At 35.5% G+C, this 13143-nt stretch overlaps 2 protein-coding genes across 2 annotated transcripts; one reads left to right on the top strand and one right to left on the bottom strand.

The window, feature by feature from the left end:
* Nucleotides 1-228: 228 nt before the first annotated feature.
* On the top strand, nucleotides 229-2620 carry LOC149491078 (uncharacterized). The gene is made up of 3 exons (XM_089699891.1): nucleotides 229-357; nucleotides 835-896; nucleotides 1109-2620. Exons 1-3 carry the CDS (start codon nucleotides 340-342, stop codon nucleotides 2484-2486), a joined length of 1458 nt encoding a protein of 485 aa, XP_089556017.1. The 5' UTR covers nucleotides 229-339; the 3' UTR covers nucleotides 2487-2620.
* Nucleotides 2621-5449: 2829 nt separating this feature from the next.
* On the bottom strand, nucleotides 5450-9803 carry LOC149491077 (uncharacterized). Its single transcript, XM_089699769.1, has 3 exons — nucleotides 9644-9803; nucleotides 8457-8509; nucleotides 5450-7712 (listed from the first exon to the last, which is right to left on the bottom strand). Exons 1-3 carry the CDS (start codon nucleotides 9659-9661, stop codon nucleotides 5696-5698), a joined length of 2088 nt encoding a protein of 695 aa, XP_089555895.1. The 5' UTR covers nucleotides 9662-9803; the 3' UTR covers nucleotides 5450-5695.
* Between the last annotated feature and the right edge of the window lie 3340 nt (nucleotides 9804-13143).

Raw genomic sequence — 13143 nt, 5'->3', positions numbered from 1 at the left:
TTCGAGTAAATAAAGTCCTAACGCAATGCTATCATGGGAACATGTAACTTAATTATATATAATTGTGCAGCTTACGTTAGACAGTAAGAGGTGATTCCACAAAAGGACATAGTAACCCTTTTCCCGTAATTAGGGCCGATACAGTACTTACCTATCGATATAACAAGAGCAGTGTTTTCTAAGCGTTAGTTCCTATATAATTACTATAATCCAGCTGAGATTTATTTTCAAAGTTGGCGCAGAGGGGTGCTGTACATTCACTGTCATATAAAAGCCACGCGTTGAGAGCAAAGTGTATAGACCATCTGAAGAACACGGCGAGGATAGCTGCTACTCATCATGGCTTCCTATTTCGCCGTGAGTAATTTTCCAATTTGGTTATGGAAAAATACAAATGTGAAAAGTCTTTGTTTGTGTGGGAATTGATCTGGATTTGGGGTTGTGCGTGTGTGCGTGACGGCGATGTGCTTTTGTTTGTGCGAGTGTTGTTTATGTAAAGTTTTAATTGAAACAATATTGATAAAGTTTAACATTTACATTTAGCATCATAATTTGTCAAAATTGTCATTTATATTATTAACTTGTAATGTGTCCTAAATGTTATCTAAATAAGAGAATCAAAGATTTATCTCTTTAAGTGTCCGCTTGATAGCCGAAATTACAGTTTAATTTGATGTTAGCAAAACAGATGAATAAAGATAGCACTTGTATGCATTATCTTATACTTACGTCATTTGTAACGGCGCAAGACATTATCTTGTGGAAGTGGTTCTGACCGCTTTCGTTTTCATACTCTTAGGGTTTATGTAACTAAACACGTATTTTGCATTTCAGCTCGGCTGTTTCCTGTTGGCTAGCATTGGCATCAGCTCCGGTACATTCGGTGGACATGAACAGTGAGTACCATCCGTATTAATGTATCAATTACATCTCTATGGCAACCACAAAAAAGTTAGTGCAATTCTAATTTCTATAATGCGGTTCCCACGCATCTAGTTGTCGCGGTAAATGGTGAAAATCTATTGTTTAACCTTTAAGATTTCACTGGAGTTCAAGATAGATAGTTTGTTTGGTTATTTGAGTTTACAATGGTAATTTCTTGTTGCAGCGTTCACATCCGAGTTCATATACCAGACGACCACCATTCATCGAAAGAAGTAGTCGTTCATGATCACCACGATGACCACGGTGGTGGTGGCGGCGGCTTCGCTGAACACCTTCATGGCGGTTTCGTTGATCACTTGAAAAGTCATGACCACGGACACGGCGGCGGTGGATTCGGCGGTGGATTCGGTGGAGGCTTCGGAGGCCACGATGTAGGTGGTGGCCATGGATACGATTTGGGAGGTGGTCATGATAGCGGCCATGGAGGATTCGGTGGCGGACACGGTCATGACATAGGAGGTGGCCACGGAGGATACGACCTGGGCGGCCACGGCGGAGGATTCGGCGGTGGACATGATATCGGTGGTCACGGAGGCGGATTTGGCGGTGGTCATGATATTGGAGGACACAGTGGTGGATTCGGAGGTGGTCATGGAAGTGGTCACGATATCGGCGGTGGATACGGAGGTGGTTTTGGCGGTGGTCACGGAGGCGGTCATGATATCGGCGGTGGTTTTGGCGGTGGTCACGGAGGCGGTCATGATATCGGCGGCGGGTTTGGCGGTGGTCACGGAGGTGGCCATGATATCGGCGGCGGGTTTGGCGGTGGTCACGGAGGCGGTCACGACATCGGTGGTGGATTTGGAGGTGGCCACGGAGGTGGGCATGATATCGGCGGCGCGTTCGGCGGTGGTCACGGAGGCAGTCACGATATCGGCGGTGGATTCGGAGGTGGTCACGGCGGTGGATTTGGAGGCGGCCACGGTAGCGGTCACGATCTAGGTGGTTACGGAGGCAGTTTCGGCGGTGGTCACGGAGGTGGTGATCTAGGCGGCCATGGCGGTAGTTTTGGCGGTGGTCACGATATAGGGGGTGACCATGGTGGTTACGACCTAGGCGGCCATGGAGGCGGTGGCCATGGAGGATTCAGCGCTAGCATTGGCAGCCATGGAGGTTTTGGTGGAGACCACGGTCACGGCGGCGGTTTCAGCGGCGGTAACAGCTTAGACATCGGTGGCGGCGGATACGGTCACGATGATCATGGGAGCAGTTACTCCAGCCATGGTTCCGGTCATGACAGTTACACAGTCGCATTAGCTGGGAGCCATGGCTCCGGCGGTCTGGGCGACTTTGGTGGTCATGACAGTTATTCGAGCGGAGGTGGTGGCCACGGAGGAGATAGCTACAGCGTCGGCCACAGTTCTGGTGGCTTCGGCCACGGTGACTACAGTATAGGCGCTGGTGGTGGTCACGGAGGTGGCATTGGAGGAGGCGACTTTGGCGGCCATGGCCACAGCTCTGGAGGTCACAGTTTCGGAGACAGCTACACGAACGCTATCAGCGCAGGCCACGGAGGCGGTCCGTACCACAAGAGAAAATAATTTCTAAATCCACTAAGTCATAGCTTCCCTGAAGCCTACCCAGTATTAAGGACTGATGTCAATGTAAATATAAATAGGTTTAGAAATAAGTTATTGTTATGTTATGTTTGGGAGTAAATTGTTATTATTATTAATTTTGCGTTTTATTGCTTGATTGCTAACTGTTATTGTACTGTGACAAGCTCAGCGACTTTTTGTTTTTAATGTGTGCGAATTATCATTATTTAGCATCTGTTTTGCTCTGAGCTCAAATATTTATTCTCATGTGCAAATATCGTTCAGTATCATTCAAATATGACTACAAGCTCCCGGGTTCAATTCCCCGCACAAGTTATTGTAGATTACTTTCACTGCTTCAAAGTAAACATTGATAGAAAATTCTTTTTTTTTATTAAAACTTTAATGTGACAAAAACACTTTCTCGATTCGAAATTATACTTGAAAAATATCGAACCAAGAAAAGCCTTAAAGCTTAAATTAATAATAAAATTCACAAAGAGTACGTTAACAAAGTGTTAATAAACATTATCAATAAATTCAAAATAAGTCTTCACAAAGATTATAAAATAAAGAAGTAATAAAACTTCTGTATATATATTTAATAAACAAACCGCATTTACCACACTTTGTGGTTAACCATTTCAATTTGAAAATCATATATGTATCACTTTTTTGAACATAATATCAAATATGAAGCATGAAGTAATAAGATAATATTATGTACCTATTAATTAGTTAGTTTAACATTGGTTACATACTATGTAATATAGTGATTTTTCTTCCTATTGGTGATAGACCAGGAAAAGTTGTTTTGAAATAACATGGATTTAATAGAAAAGCGAAGCGAAACATTCCGATCATAATGTAATTCCACAAAAATTTTGTGAATACATTCCTTGAGTAAAATTGCTTGAGGTATCACAAAAGGGTTTAGAAAGATGGATGTTTCTTGACATGGCATACAGAGCAAAAGCTTTTAAATATATTGGGGGGATAGGAAAAAGAACTGAAACGTTACGTAGCAGATTATTTAAATATATTAGATAATATATAGGTACTTAATATAAAATCATGATTTATGTTTTATATTGTTTGATTTGTTAAAATATTCTTTAAGTTTAAAGAAGAAATGAAGACATGCGAAGCGAAAATAATCCAATGTGTGGCTAAGCTATTTATTGATAGGCTATTGACTTGAATAGATACAAAAGGAACATTAAAACACGTTGCAAATCGTTTTCGGTAACCGATGCAGAGTAAACTATAATTATGTGCAGCGAACAAAACAGTTATGTAACACATTAAGCTCGCACAAAACACTAACTCTTTATATAATTGATACGTGAAAGTATACGAGGAAACGGCCATTCATAAACTCAGCATAACAACAAGATATACCTAAGATATGATCTGGCTGGTTTTGCTCTATATCGGGCATTAATAACGCAAATCTGATGATTGTTCCTTTGAGAAAAAAACGAGAACACTTCCGCTTTTGTGTCACATTAACATGGATATAGAATGAACATAATGATCTCCATACAAGTACACTGTGTACTAACATAACGAATGCTTAAATGTGTTATAAATTGATTTATATAACCACCTGACCGCACGCACCACTGAATCTTTTTAAGCTTTTGTAGATTTATTTAGGCCAACTACTACCTAAAGGTAAAATTGTTATTTAATGCGGTAATGTAATCTGTTTTCGTAGTAGTATATTTATTCGGAAAAGGTTACAATCACATGTCGACATAAAATGATTCAAAAAAATGATCATGAAAACTAAAACAATATTTACGGCAACATATACCAACAGTGATATTGAACTGTGAATAGATTATGATGATATACCTAATTATCTATTTAAAATTTGTTAATTAATTCTAGAAGTGTACGCTTTTCTCCGAAACCACCTAATAAGCAAAATATTAAAACACCTAATAAGAAAGTTTGGTTTAATTTAGAACACTATAAACACGAGCGAAAACGAAACCCAACACGCATAATGTGTATGACATATTATATTAATACACATTATATTATATGTGTATAATTGTATATTATGTAATGCAGTAAGACTTATTGATTACTTCAAGCAATGTACCATGAACTTACCAGTTTATGTAACATCAAAGTGAAGGGCGACCACGAAAGCTTCCTCCGCTTCTCATGACCTTTGTCGAAAGTTACATTTCCTATACAATTTTTCTTAAGTTGCTCATTTGCTATACAAATTTTTCTTAAGTCTTTTTTGTGGTTGTGGAAAATTCACCTGTTGAAATGATCCCTAATTCTTTGTTCCTTATGTAGATTAGTTGGTATTAGAGATAGGAAGTAGAAATATTTTTTGAACATAAAATCCATACTAATATTATAAATGCGAAAGTAACTCTGTCTGTCTGTCTGTTACTCAATCAAGCCATAACTACTGAACAAATTTGCATGAAATTTGGTATAGAGATATTTTGATACCCGAGAAAGGACATAGGCTACCTTTTATTGCGAAATATGTACCACGGGCGAAGCCGGGGCGGACCTCTAGTATTATATATTTTCAAGGGATATTTCTGGATGTTATCTGTGTTTATTTTTATCATTAATTATTAAAACCTGAATATTGCCTACTTTTTAAATTTTTTTCAAAAAAAATACGTAACTAATTATTGTTTAACATTTCAGATACACATTTTGTAAATATTTAATAATTTTCAATAGTTCGTAAAATTCACTCTTACCTTTAAACTAAAAATATTTTTGAGCAATATTTTACTAGTAAGTAAAGTAAGTAAAACCTACAACCTAGTAAGGTTGTAGGTTCTACGATGGATATTTTTTTAATCTATAAAATATTTACATACCTTACTACATATTATGTTATCATAAACTGGTTGTTATGCATAAGTGCTATTTTGTTGTCGTAGGCGCCAAAAATGGTATTGAAATAAGTCAAGTCCAACTTTTAGTTTAAATTTTTTTACTTATATCTTCTAAGAATTCGTATAAAATGCATGAATTCCATTATGTGGTATATTATTTACAGGAAACAATGAATACTCGATTTCAATAAATAAGTTATTTCAGCATTAAGTTACGAAACATTATTATCACACTAGAATTATAATTTCAGGCACGAGTAGAGCTAAGATCACGTTCTTTTTAAACTACCACTTATTCTAATAATAATAATTTAATGGTCCATATCACTAGAGTTTGTCACCATATTTAAGTTTGCCTCTCACTGTTGTGGGATTGTTGTTTTGACTGTATGGGTGAATATTTTCCTCTCTTATATTTTTGGCGTCTCTTGATTCTGACACTTGATTTTCCGTAGTATCTTTATTTTGATGGTTATACTGATTAGTTTGAGTTGGAACAGTCGCTACTGAAGTTGGTGTAGTAGATTGACTAGGAGCTTCCGCGTACTGAAAATTATTATTCGATGCTTCGGGCAAACTTATCGGTTGATCTTGTATCGACTTCGAATTCAAATACGAAACAATATCATGTATAGGAGACGAAGACTTGTGTGTTAAAGGAGTAGGTGTGACTACATTTGATGATGATGGCTGATCAAATAAATCTAGATTATCTAAAGCAGTTGGAGTGCCATCATTAATCATAGCTGGGTCGCTTCCCAAATGATTTATGTAGGTAACATGATCCTTACCCCTAAAACTCATGTTTTGAGTTGATACTGACTTCTTTTTTTCCTTATGAGGTGATAACGTAAAGCTCCCGCTATCATTTTTGTCTTCTGATGCGAAAAAATTAGATGAGGAAGATGCGAATGTGTCATATTCAAAGTTGTTAGCGTAGTTATCTTTAAAATTTACGAATGGGTCTTTAAATTTCGACGAACTTCCTGGAGCAGATGCAGCATTTACAAAATTATTTGGCTTGTAATCATGCACGACCGATGAAGACACACTAAAAGGTGACGAGGCACTTGATGATCTAAATTCGTTTGGTGATTTTCCGTAAAAAGTCACTTGGTTCCGTGGTTTAGTGTTACTATTTTTAAACGTTAAGTCAGATAGAGATCTATAACTACCCTCTTCAGCTGTTGCTTCAAAACCGCTTGGTGTGATTGAGGGCCTTGGTATTTTTTTCTGTCGATTATTATCTGTGAATATTCCTTCATAGTAAGAGTAATCGTTTGATACAGGCTTTATTGGCTTCTTATATTTTGCTGCTTTAGCTTTAGCTAAATTTTTAAGTGTGCTTAATCTTATACCTTGCCCATTATATGATACTTTCGGAGGCAAGCTCATTGGATCTTTTGTTATATCAAGACCTGAAGGTATTTCTCCGTGATCATGATATATGTGATCATGGGTTACCTCTCGTGGATTATAGGCAGCGTATTCAAAGTGTGCAGGAGACGCCATTGTGCCCAAAGCTGCCAAACCTGCAAATGGATGTCTGGGAATGGCAAAAATTGCTTGAGCGCCCTTAAATGGATAGGCCGGAGCTGGTCTCGCATAGGCTGGCAAAGCAGCTATAGGATCAACTCCAACTAAGTTCGGTATTTTTGAATTTCCATCAAAAAGTACTTTGTGAATATGTTCTTCGCTATAAGTGTGTATGTGTTCAGTGTCACCATCGATAATTTTTTCAACTCTTGGAGGTTTTCTTACTTTTCTGATTGTTGCTGAACCATCAACATCGGAATAAAACTGTTCATGGAATGGGGAAACTGGATGCTCGCCTTCTATCAAAGGTGCCGCCGGGGCTGGTCTGCGTCGAGCTGGAAGCCGTTTCGGTTTGCTTTTCTTGACTACCTTTTTCCGTGGGGGCTCATTAAGTTTAATAATTTTAACACGTTTAGGTGGGTGACCTGACCCGATCGGGACAGCTGGGGCGGAAAACCCTGACGGTGCAAAATTGTCCGAAGGCTCTGAAGGTGACAGATCATATTCTTGTTCTTCGATTTCAGTGTGCGTTGGACCATAATACCCTCTGGCATGGTACAGAGGTAGCAGATGGGAAGCGGCAGATGAAAGGTTCGGTACTCGATCCTGGTGGTCATCATATATATCATTAATGGGCATGAGGTGGTTCATTCCCGGCAACACGCTGGTCGGTACCGCCACTGATCCTTCCGCGCTCGGCATGTAGGCCGGGGCATATTGTGAGGACGCAGGGTGGTTCGTTATGTATATTTTCTTATGGTGGTGTATGTGCTTCACCTTCTGTGGTAGATGTATGCGTATTTTTTTTCTGTAACAAAAGAAAATTAGAGATGGTATACAAAGATATTCTTGACTATACTAGATTGTATATATGTATATGTACTAAAAGTAAGAGTATGTTTACATGCGGAAGGCATATGTAAAAGGTAATGGTCGTTGCGTTCGCATGCGTGCTCAGCTAGTTTTTACACGTTGTTCCGTCTAGTGTCAATGGACCGGCGCGGCTTTCCCTGTCGCGCCGAGTACCGTCCATCACACGATATTAATTTATTATTAATAATATGTATAATAAATGATAAATATTTTCATAAAACACTCTCTATATGACTAATTAATATATTGATATCAAAGGCTTTAACGGAATCGGTAAGTTTTGGATTGTTTTGTTTTCTAATGCCAATCTAATTTTAAAGATCAAAGGTTGTATTCAGTTTATTGACATTGCGTAATTCAATCAGGGAGTAATGTCTATATCTATTGTCTATGTCTATGTCACTACATTTGTGAATTCTGTGTGTGAATTAATTAACGGACCCTTCCGAAATGTATTGAATTTTTACAAGTCTCTGTAGGTGAGAGTTGCTATTAAAGTTCTATAGGAGTACAATTTTGAGAGTATAATAAAAATTTTCCAAAAATAATTGATCGCAATGCATCACATCTGAATTTAAACTTCGCTTAGCATAAATAAATTCGCATTTCTTACATAAAATGTTAAATACACGTTAAATTTGCATATTGTATATTTTTTCTACAAATAAATGTTACTTACTTAGGTCCATCTGCCTGAATAGAGACAGACGCAACAGCTACAAGAAGAGCGAACTGTAACAATAGAAAATAAACATTAATTAATTATTATTTAAATTTATCTATCTATGTAATATAAGGATTTGGGGGTCAAAAGATTTTATCATAATTTCTATCTACTTTCTTATGTATTCAAACCATATTTTCTAGCTCTTATCTGTATTAGTAAGTCAGTGGTTATCCATCATTATTTCAAAGTTAAAAAAAAACACAAAAAAAAAATGTGAATGTGGTTATATTATTTCTTCGGTTCAAATTATTCGACTTAGAATTTCCTTCATCATGAAAAATATTATAACAATTGTTAGACAAAAGCTTTCACCGTCCCGTTCAACGTCCCATGTAAATATGCTTTCTTAGTAATTTATTTACATAAATATTTGTTGTTGCTTTGAATATATTGTGAATTTGTGTAAAGAAATCTATTGGATATATTTATAAAAGGTGATATTACAAAGGATAACCTTTGTACCTTTTACAAAGGTAACATAATCTTGTTTTATTTAAATAATAGATACCTGATATTGGAATTTAGTAGATAACTGAATTAAATTCAAAATTTTAATTTAAACATAATATTTGTTAATACCCACGTTTGTTTGAATTTGTTTTAATTCTCTAACTATGCCACTAAATATAGAACATGATTGTTTTATAATTTCATTCTTAGTGTATTGCTTTTTATTTATTTATTTATTTATTTAACAGTTTTATGTACCATTACAAATTTTACAATAATATAATACTAAACGAAAAGGAAACATTCACAGCACATAAGGCAACCTTATCGCTTATCAGCGATCTCTTCCAGGCTTTTACTTGTTTTAAACCTACTATGTAATATTATGACTTAATGACCACATTACAAAGTATATAAATAAATTAATTTATTAAAATCAATTAAGTTTCTCTTTGTCAAATAGAGATTACTCTGACAATGGTTATTATTCAGATTTTTCTGTGAATTTAAAATATTATAATTTAGGTCAGTTCATTATCACAAGTCCCATTTAAGTATCAGAGCGGACATTAAAAAATCCTGCATCTTCATTTACGGAAACAATTACGCATTTGGCACCCTAAATCCACAAACTTGGCACGACACTTATCACAATCACAAACACAGTCACAGCAACGCGAGATACCGACCAATTTCATCCAATCCATTGTCGCCTTCCACTATTGTCGGAACTTGGGACTAACAATTCGTTTTGCACTCGTTTCACCGCACCGGTGTTGTAGCTCGTATGATAATTATTTGCGTTACGCGTGTTCATTTATAACATTCATTTTCACGCCTGAAAGAGTCCAGTCTTCATGAATGAATGCCATCACTCCTTGGGTTTTCAAATTGTGTTCATCTTTAGTGGGTTTTGATTTACTGGTGTAGCTTCCCAAAGTGTATCACGACATCAGAGGCTGTAGAGATGGTACCTAATGGTATTATAGCATCTTGGTGTAGCATTATAAGAATTAGCTTCAGGCTTGTCTTTTCGAATAAAATATTTTGTATAAAACCTCACCCCGGGTTATTCCTTTGTAGAACCAAATAATAAATAACCACAATTAAATAAAGTACATTTCAAACAATCAATTTTCCGTCATTAATAATTATGCAAGTATTTAACTTACATTTTGGTAAAACAAAATACTATCAATACAATACAGAATATGTTTCAGTCGTATTCTGATAAGCATTACTAATTAAATTAAGGTACGTCTCACTGCTTCTCTGCAATGGACAGAGATAATGCTGAAAATGACAATATAAACCATATGAGTGTCAAGTACACATACATTACTAATATACCTATTGTAGATATTTTTCTAAAGTTCCTCTTAGAAAGAACTAGAAGAAAATATCGTAGAAAATTCTTTTATATACACCCTGTTGTAACGGATTTGTTATTGTTTATCTTTCTATCATAATTACATTACCTCAGTTACCTATTATTATGATATATTATAAATAAACAATTATATATAACTATTGTAATGTTTACCTAACTGCTGTCTTATAAAATAATTGCGTGAATTAGTACCTAATCAGCTGTGATTGTATAAGAGCAGCAAGGCAGAGGGTGTGTTTATGTAAGTATTCATTAGATAGGTAACTGTTTTAATAAGCATTTTAAAGCCATTCTTTTTTTACTCTATGAAGGTATATTAAAGAGTAAATATCAGATTATCTAGTAGTATTTTAAAATCTAGTTTATAAGACAAGGTATTAAAAGGTGCCAGTATTATTAAAATGACATATTTTCTGTGTACGGGTTGAATTTCGAGTTCTACCAAAAATATTGATACATACTCTTTCCCAGTGATTAAGATTAATAAAAGATAAAAAAAACTGTTTACAAACATGTTGATAGATTCAGTTTAACATTAAAATATTTAAATTGTAAAGCAACAAGCTCTTTCTCCCTGTAGAGCAATCGTGTCTCCTTAATTTCGAGCTGACATCGATTCCGAAATAAGAATCTTCATTTCACATAATATCTATATCTATACTAATCTTCTTATATATAAAAATGAATCGCAAAATGTGTTGGTAAGCGCATAACTCGAGAACGGCTGAACCGATTTCGATAATTTTTTTTTACTATATTCCTTGAAGTACGAGGATGGTTCTTATGTAGAGAAAACGTAAACATGTACCACGGGCGAAGCCGGGGCGGACCGCTAGTATACTAATAATATTATAAAGAGGAAAGGTTTGTATGTATGTATGTATGGTTTTCACGCATAAACTACTGGACCGATTTTGATGAAATTTGGCACAGATAATCTTTAGACCCTGAGAAAGAACATAGGCTACCTTTTATTGCGAAATATGTACCACGGGCGAAGCCGGGGCGGACCGCTAGTTTTTCTTATAAATGGAAGTTGTGTTCTTCTTAATACGTCCTAGTAAATAGTCTTATAAATGGATTAAATAACGCATGTGTTCTGCTATACGTAAATAATACTTACTAAATAATAATCATAAACCTTTCAAATACCCGCCAGCCAAAAGCTATTCCTTTAACGAGGCAGTTAATGATCGAACATAGTTGTTGAGTTTATTAGACGGCATCTAAGTATGATTAATGTGATAAGGACTGAGAGTCGCTCGGTAAATATCGTTGCATGCGCGGGCGCACGCGATACGAGAGCATCCGCATTACCGCTCAGTGCCAGGGTTAGCGCACATTACGAAAGGAATATGTGGCCACGGATTGTTTACAAGGAAAAGATTATAATAGTGTAACCTAATGCTAAAATTATCTTTAACCTTTAAACTGCCACTGTCAAGCGGTGGTCCACAGGTAGAGTCACGGTAGAGCATACTGTGAAAAAAGATATGAAAAATCGTATAACATAATATACAATGCTGCTGATCTTCATGTGGGTCACCGATTGACAGATTTTTCTGACACTGTTTATTATGAAATAATAAGTATTGGGAGAGTTTAAAAAGGTTAAGACAAGAGTGGATATACATATTTTAGCAGCAGATGATAAAATAAACATCAATTTATAATACACTTCCTAACTAAAAAACTTGGTATTATAAATTATTACTTTAAACCATATTATCACCAGTTATTAAAGATCTAAACATTTACATGTCACAACAGATAGCTTCTCAGTTACAAAGTTTCGTATATGCAACTAAAACATGAATTTCCACCTAAAATACTGATCTTTACATATTCATCTTAAGTAATATTAACAGCCATAACATAACAGGCTAGATCTAAACATCTTTCTTTATCATTTCTCTATATTTCCCATATCAATAACCACGTGTAATTTATAATTAAAATAACACAAAATATCATCAGTCGACAACCATAAAACACGATCACGTAATAACAGCAATATACAATTCGTTACCGAGGAAATCGAAACGCGTAACATTATTGCTCTATTAATCTTTATATATGTGTGATTCAGGATTCTTATTATAATATTCTAATGAGATTTATTTATAATCTCTTTTTGTTCACAATGTAGTTCCTTGGGAAGATGCATGAAGGAATTTAAGTCGGTGAACATTATACATTTTGGAAATTTGGAGCTAAGATTACAGTGTTGAAGGACAGTAAATATTAACTATAGAACTGTTAAAATGTATTGAATAAGTCAATTAGCAAACAGTCTAAGCAAATTGTATTATTATATATTATGTTAGAACCGGTATGTATTGTTTGATTTGAAAGACTTGAACTTCATGCCATTTAATTCATGTAAAAATACATGTGAGTTATTTAAATTTTAACTATAAATTAAGTGAGGTATCTCAAAAAATTAAAATCGTAGATATGTAGAGTCGAGGGAACAATTTAAAAACAAAAGATTTAATTTAATACAGAACGAGTAGACAATGCATGCTCATTACCCTTCCATATACTTAACTTCTAATTGTTCTAACATTTACTTTTATAGGGGCTTGTATTACATTTATTGAAGCGAATAATTAGGATAAGTAGTTATAAAACAAATATTACACACGCGTTATGTACAATCCGGTCGGAAGTTATACGTAACTGCGTAGCGCAATTCGGAAATACATGAACTACGAAAGCTGTAATTGTTTTATAGTTTATAAGAATTATAATTCGTAAAGCCGAGGAATAGTTATGTTTTTATTTAGGAATATCGCC

This window comes from Colias philodice, chromosome 1 (genome assembly GCF_061535455.1).
Source record: "Colias philodice isolate Cphi_HAF_F1 chromosome 1, ilColPhil1 Martin Lab GWU primary, whole genome shotgun sequence".
Classification (NCBI taxonomy): Eukaryota; Metazoa; Arthropoda; class Insecta; order Lepidoptera; family Pieridae; genus Colias; species Colias philodice.
The sequence above is the reverse complement of the archived record's forward strand: the minus strand, read 5'-3'. Positions and strand labels throughout refer to the sequence as shown.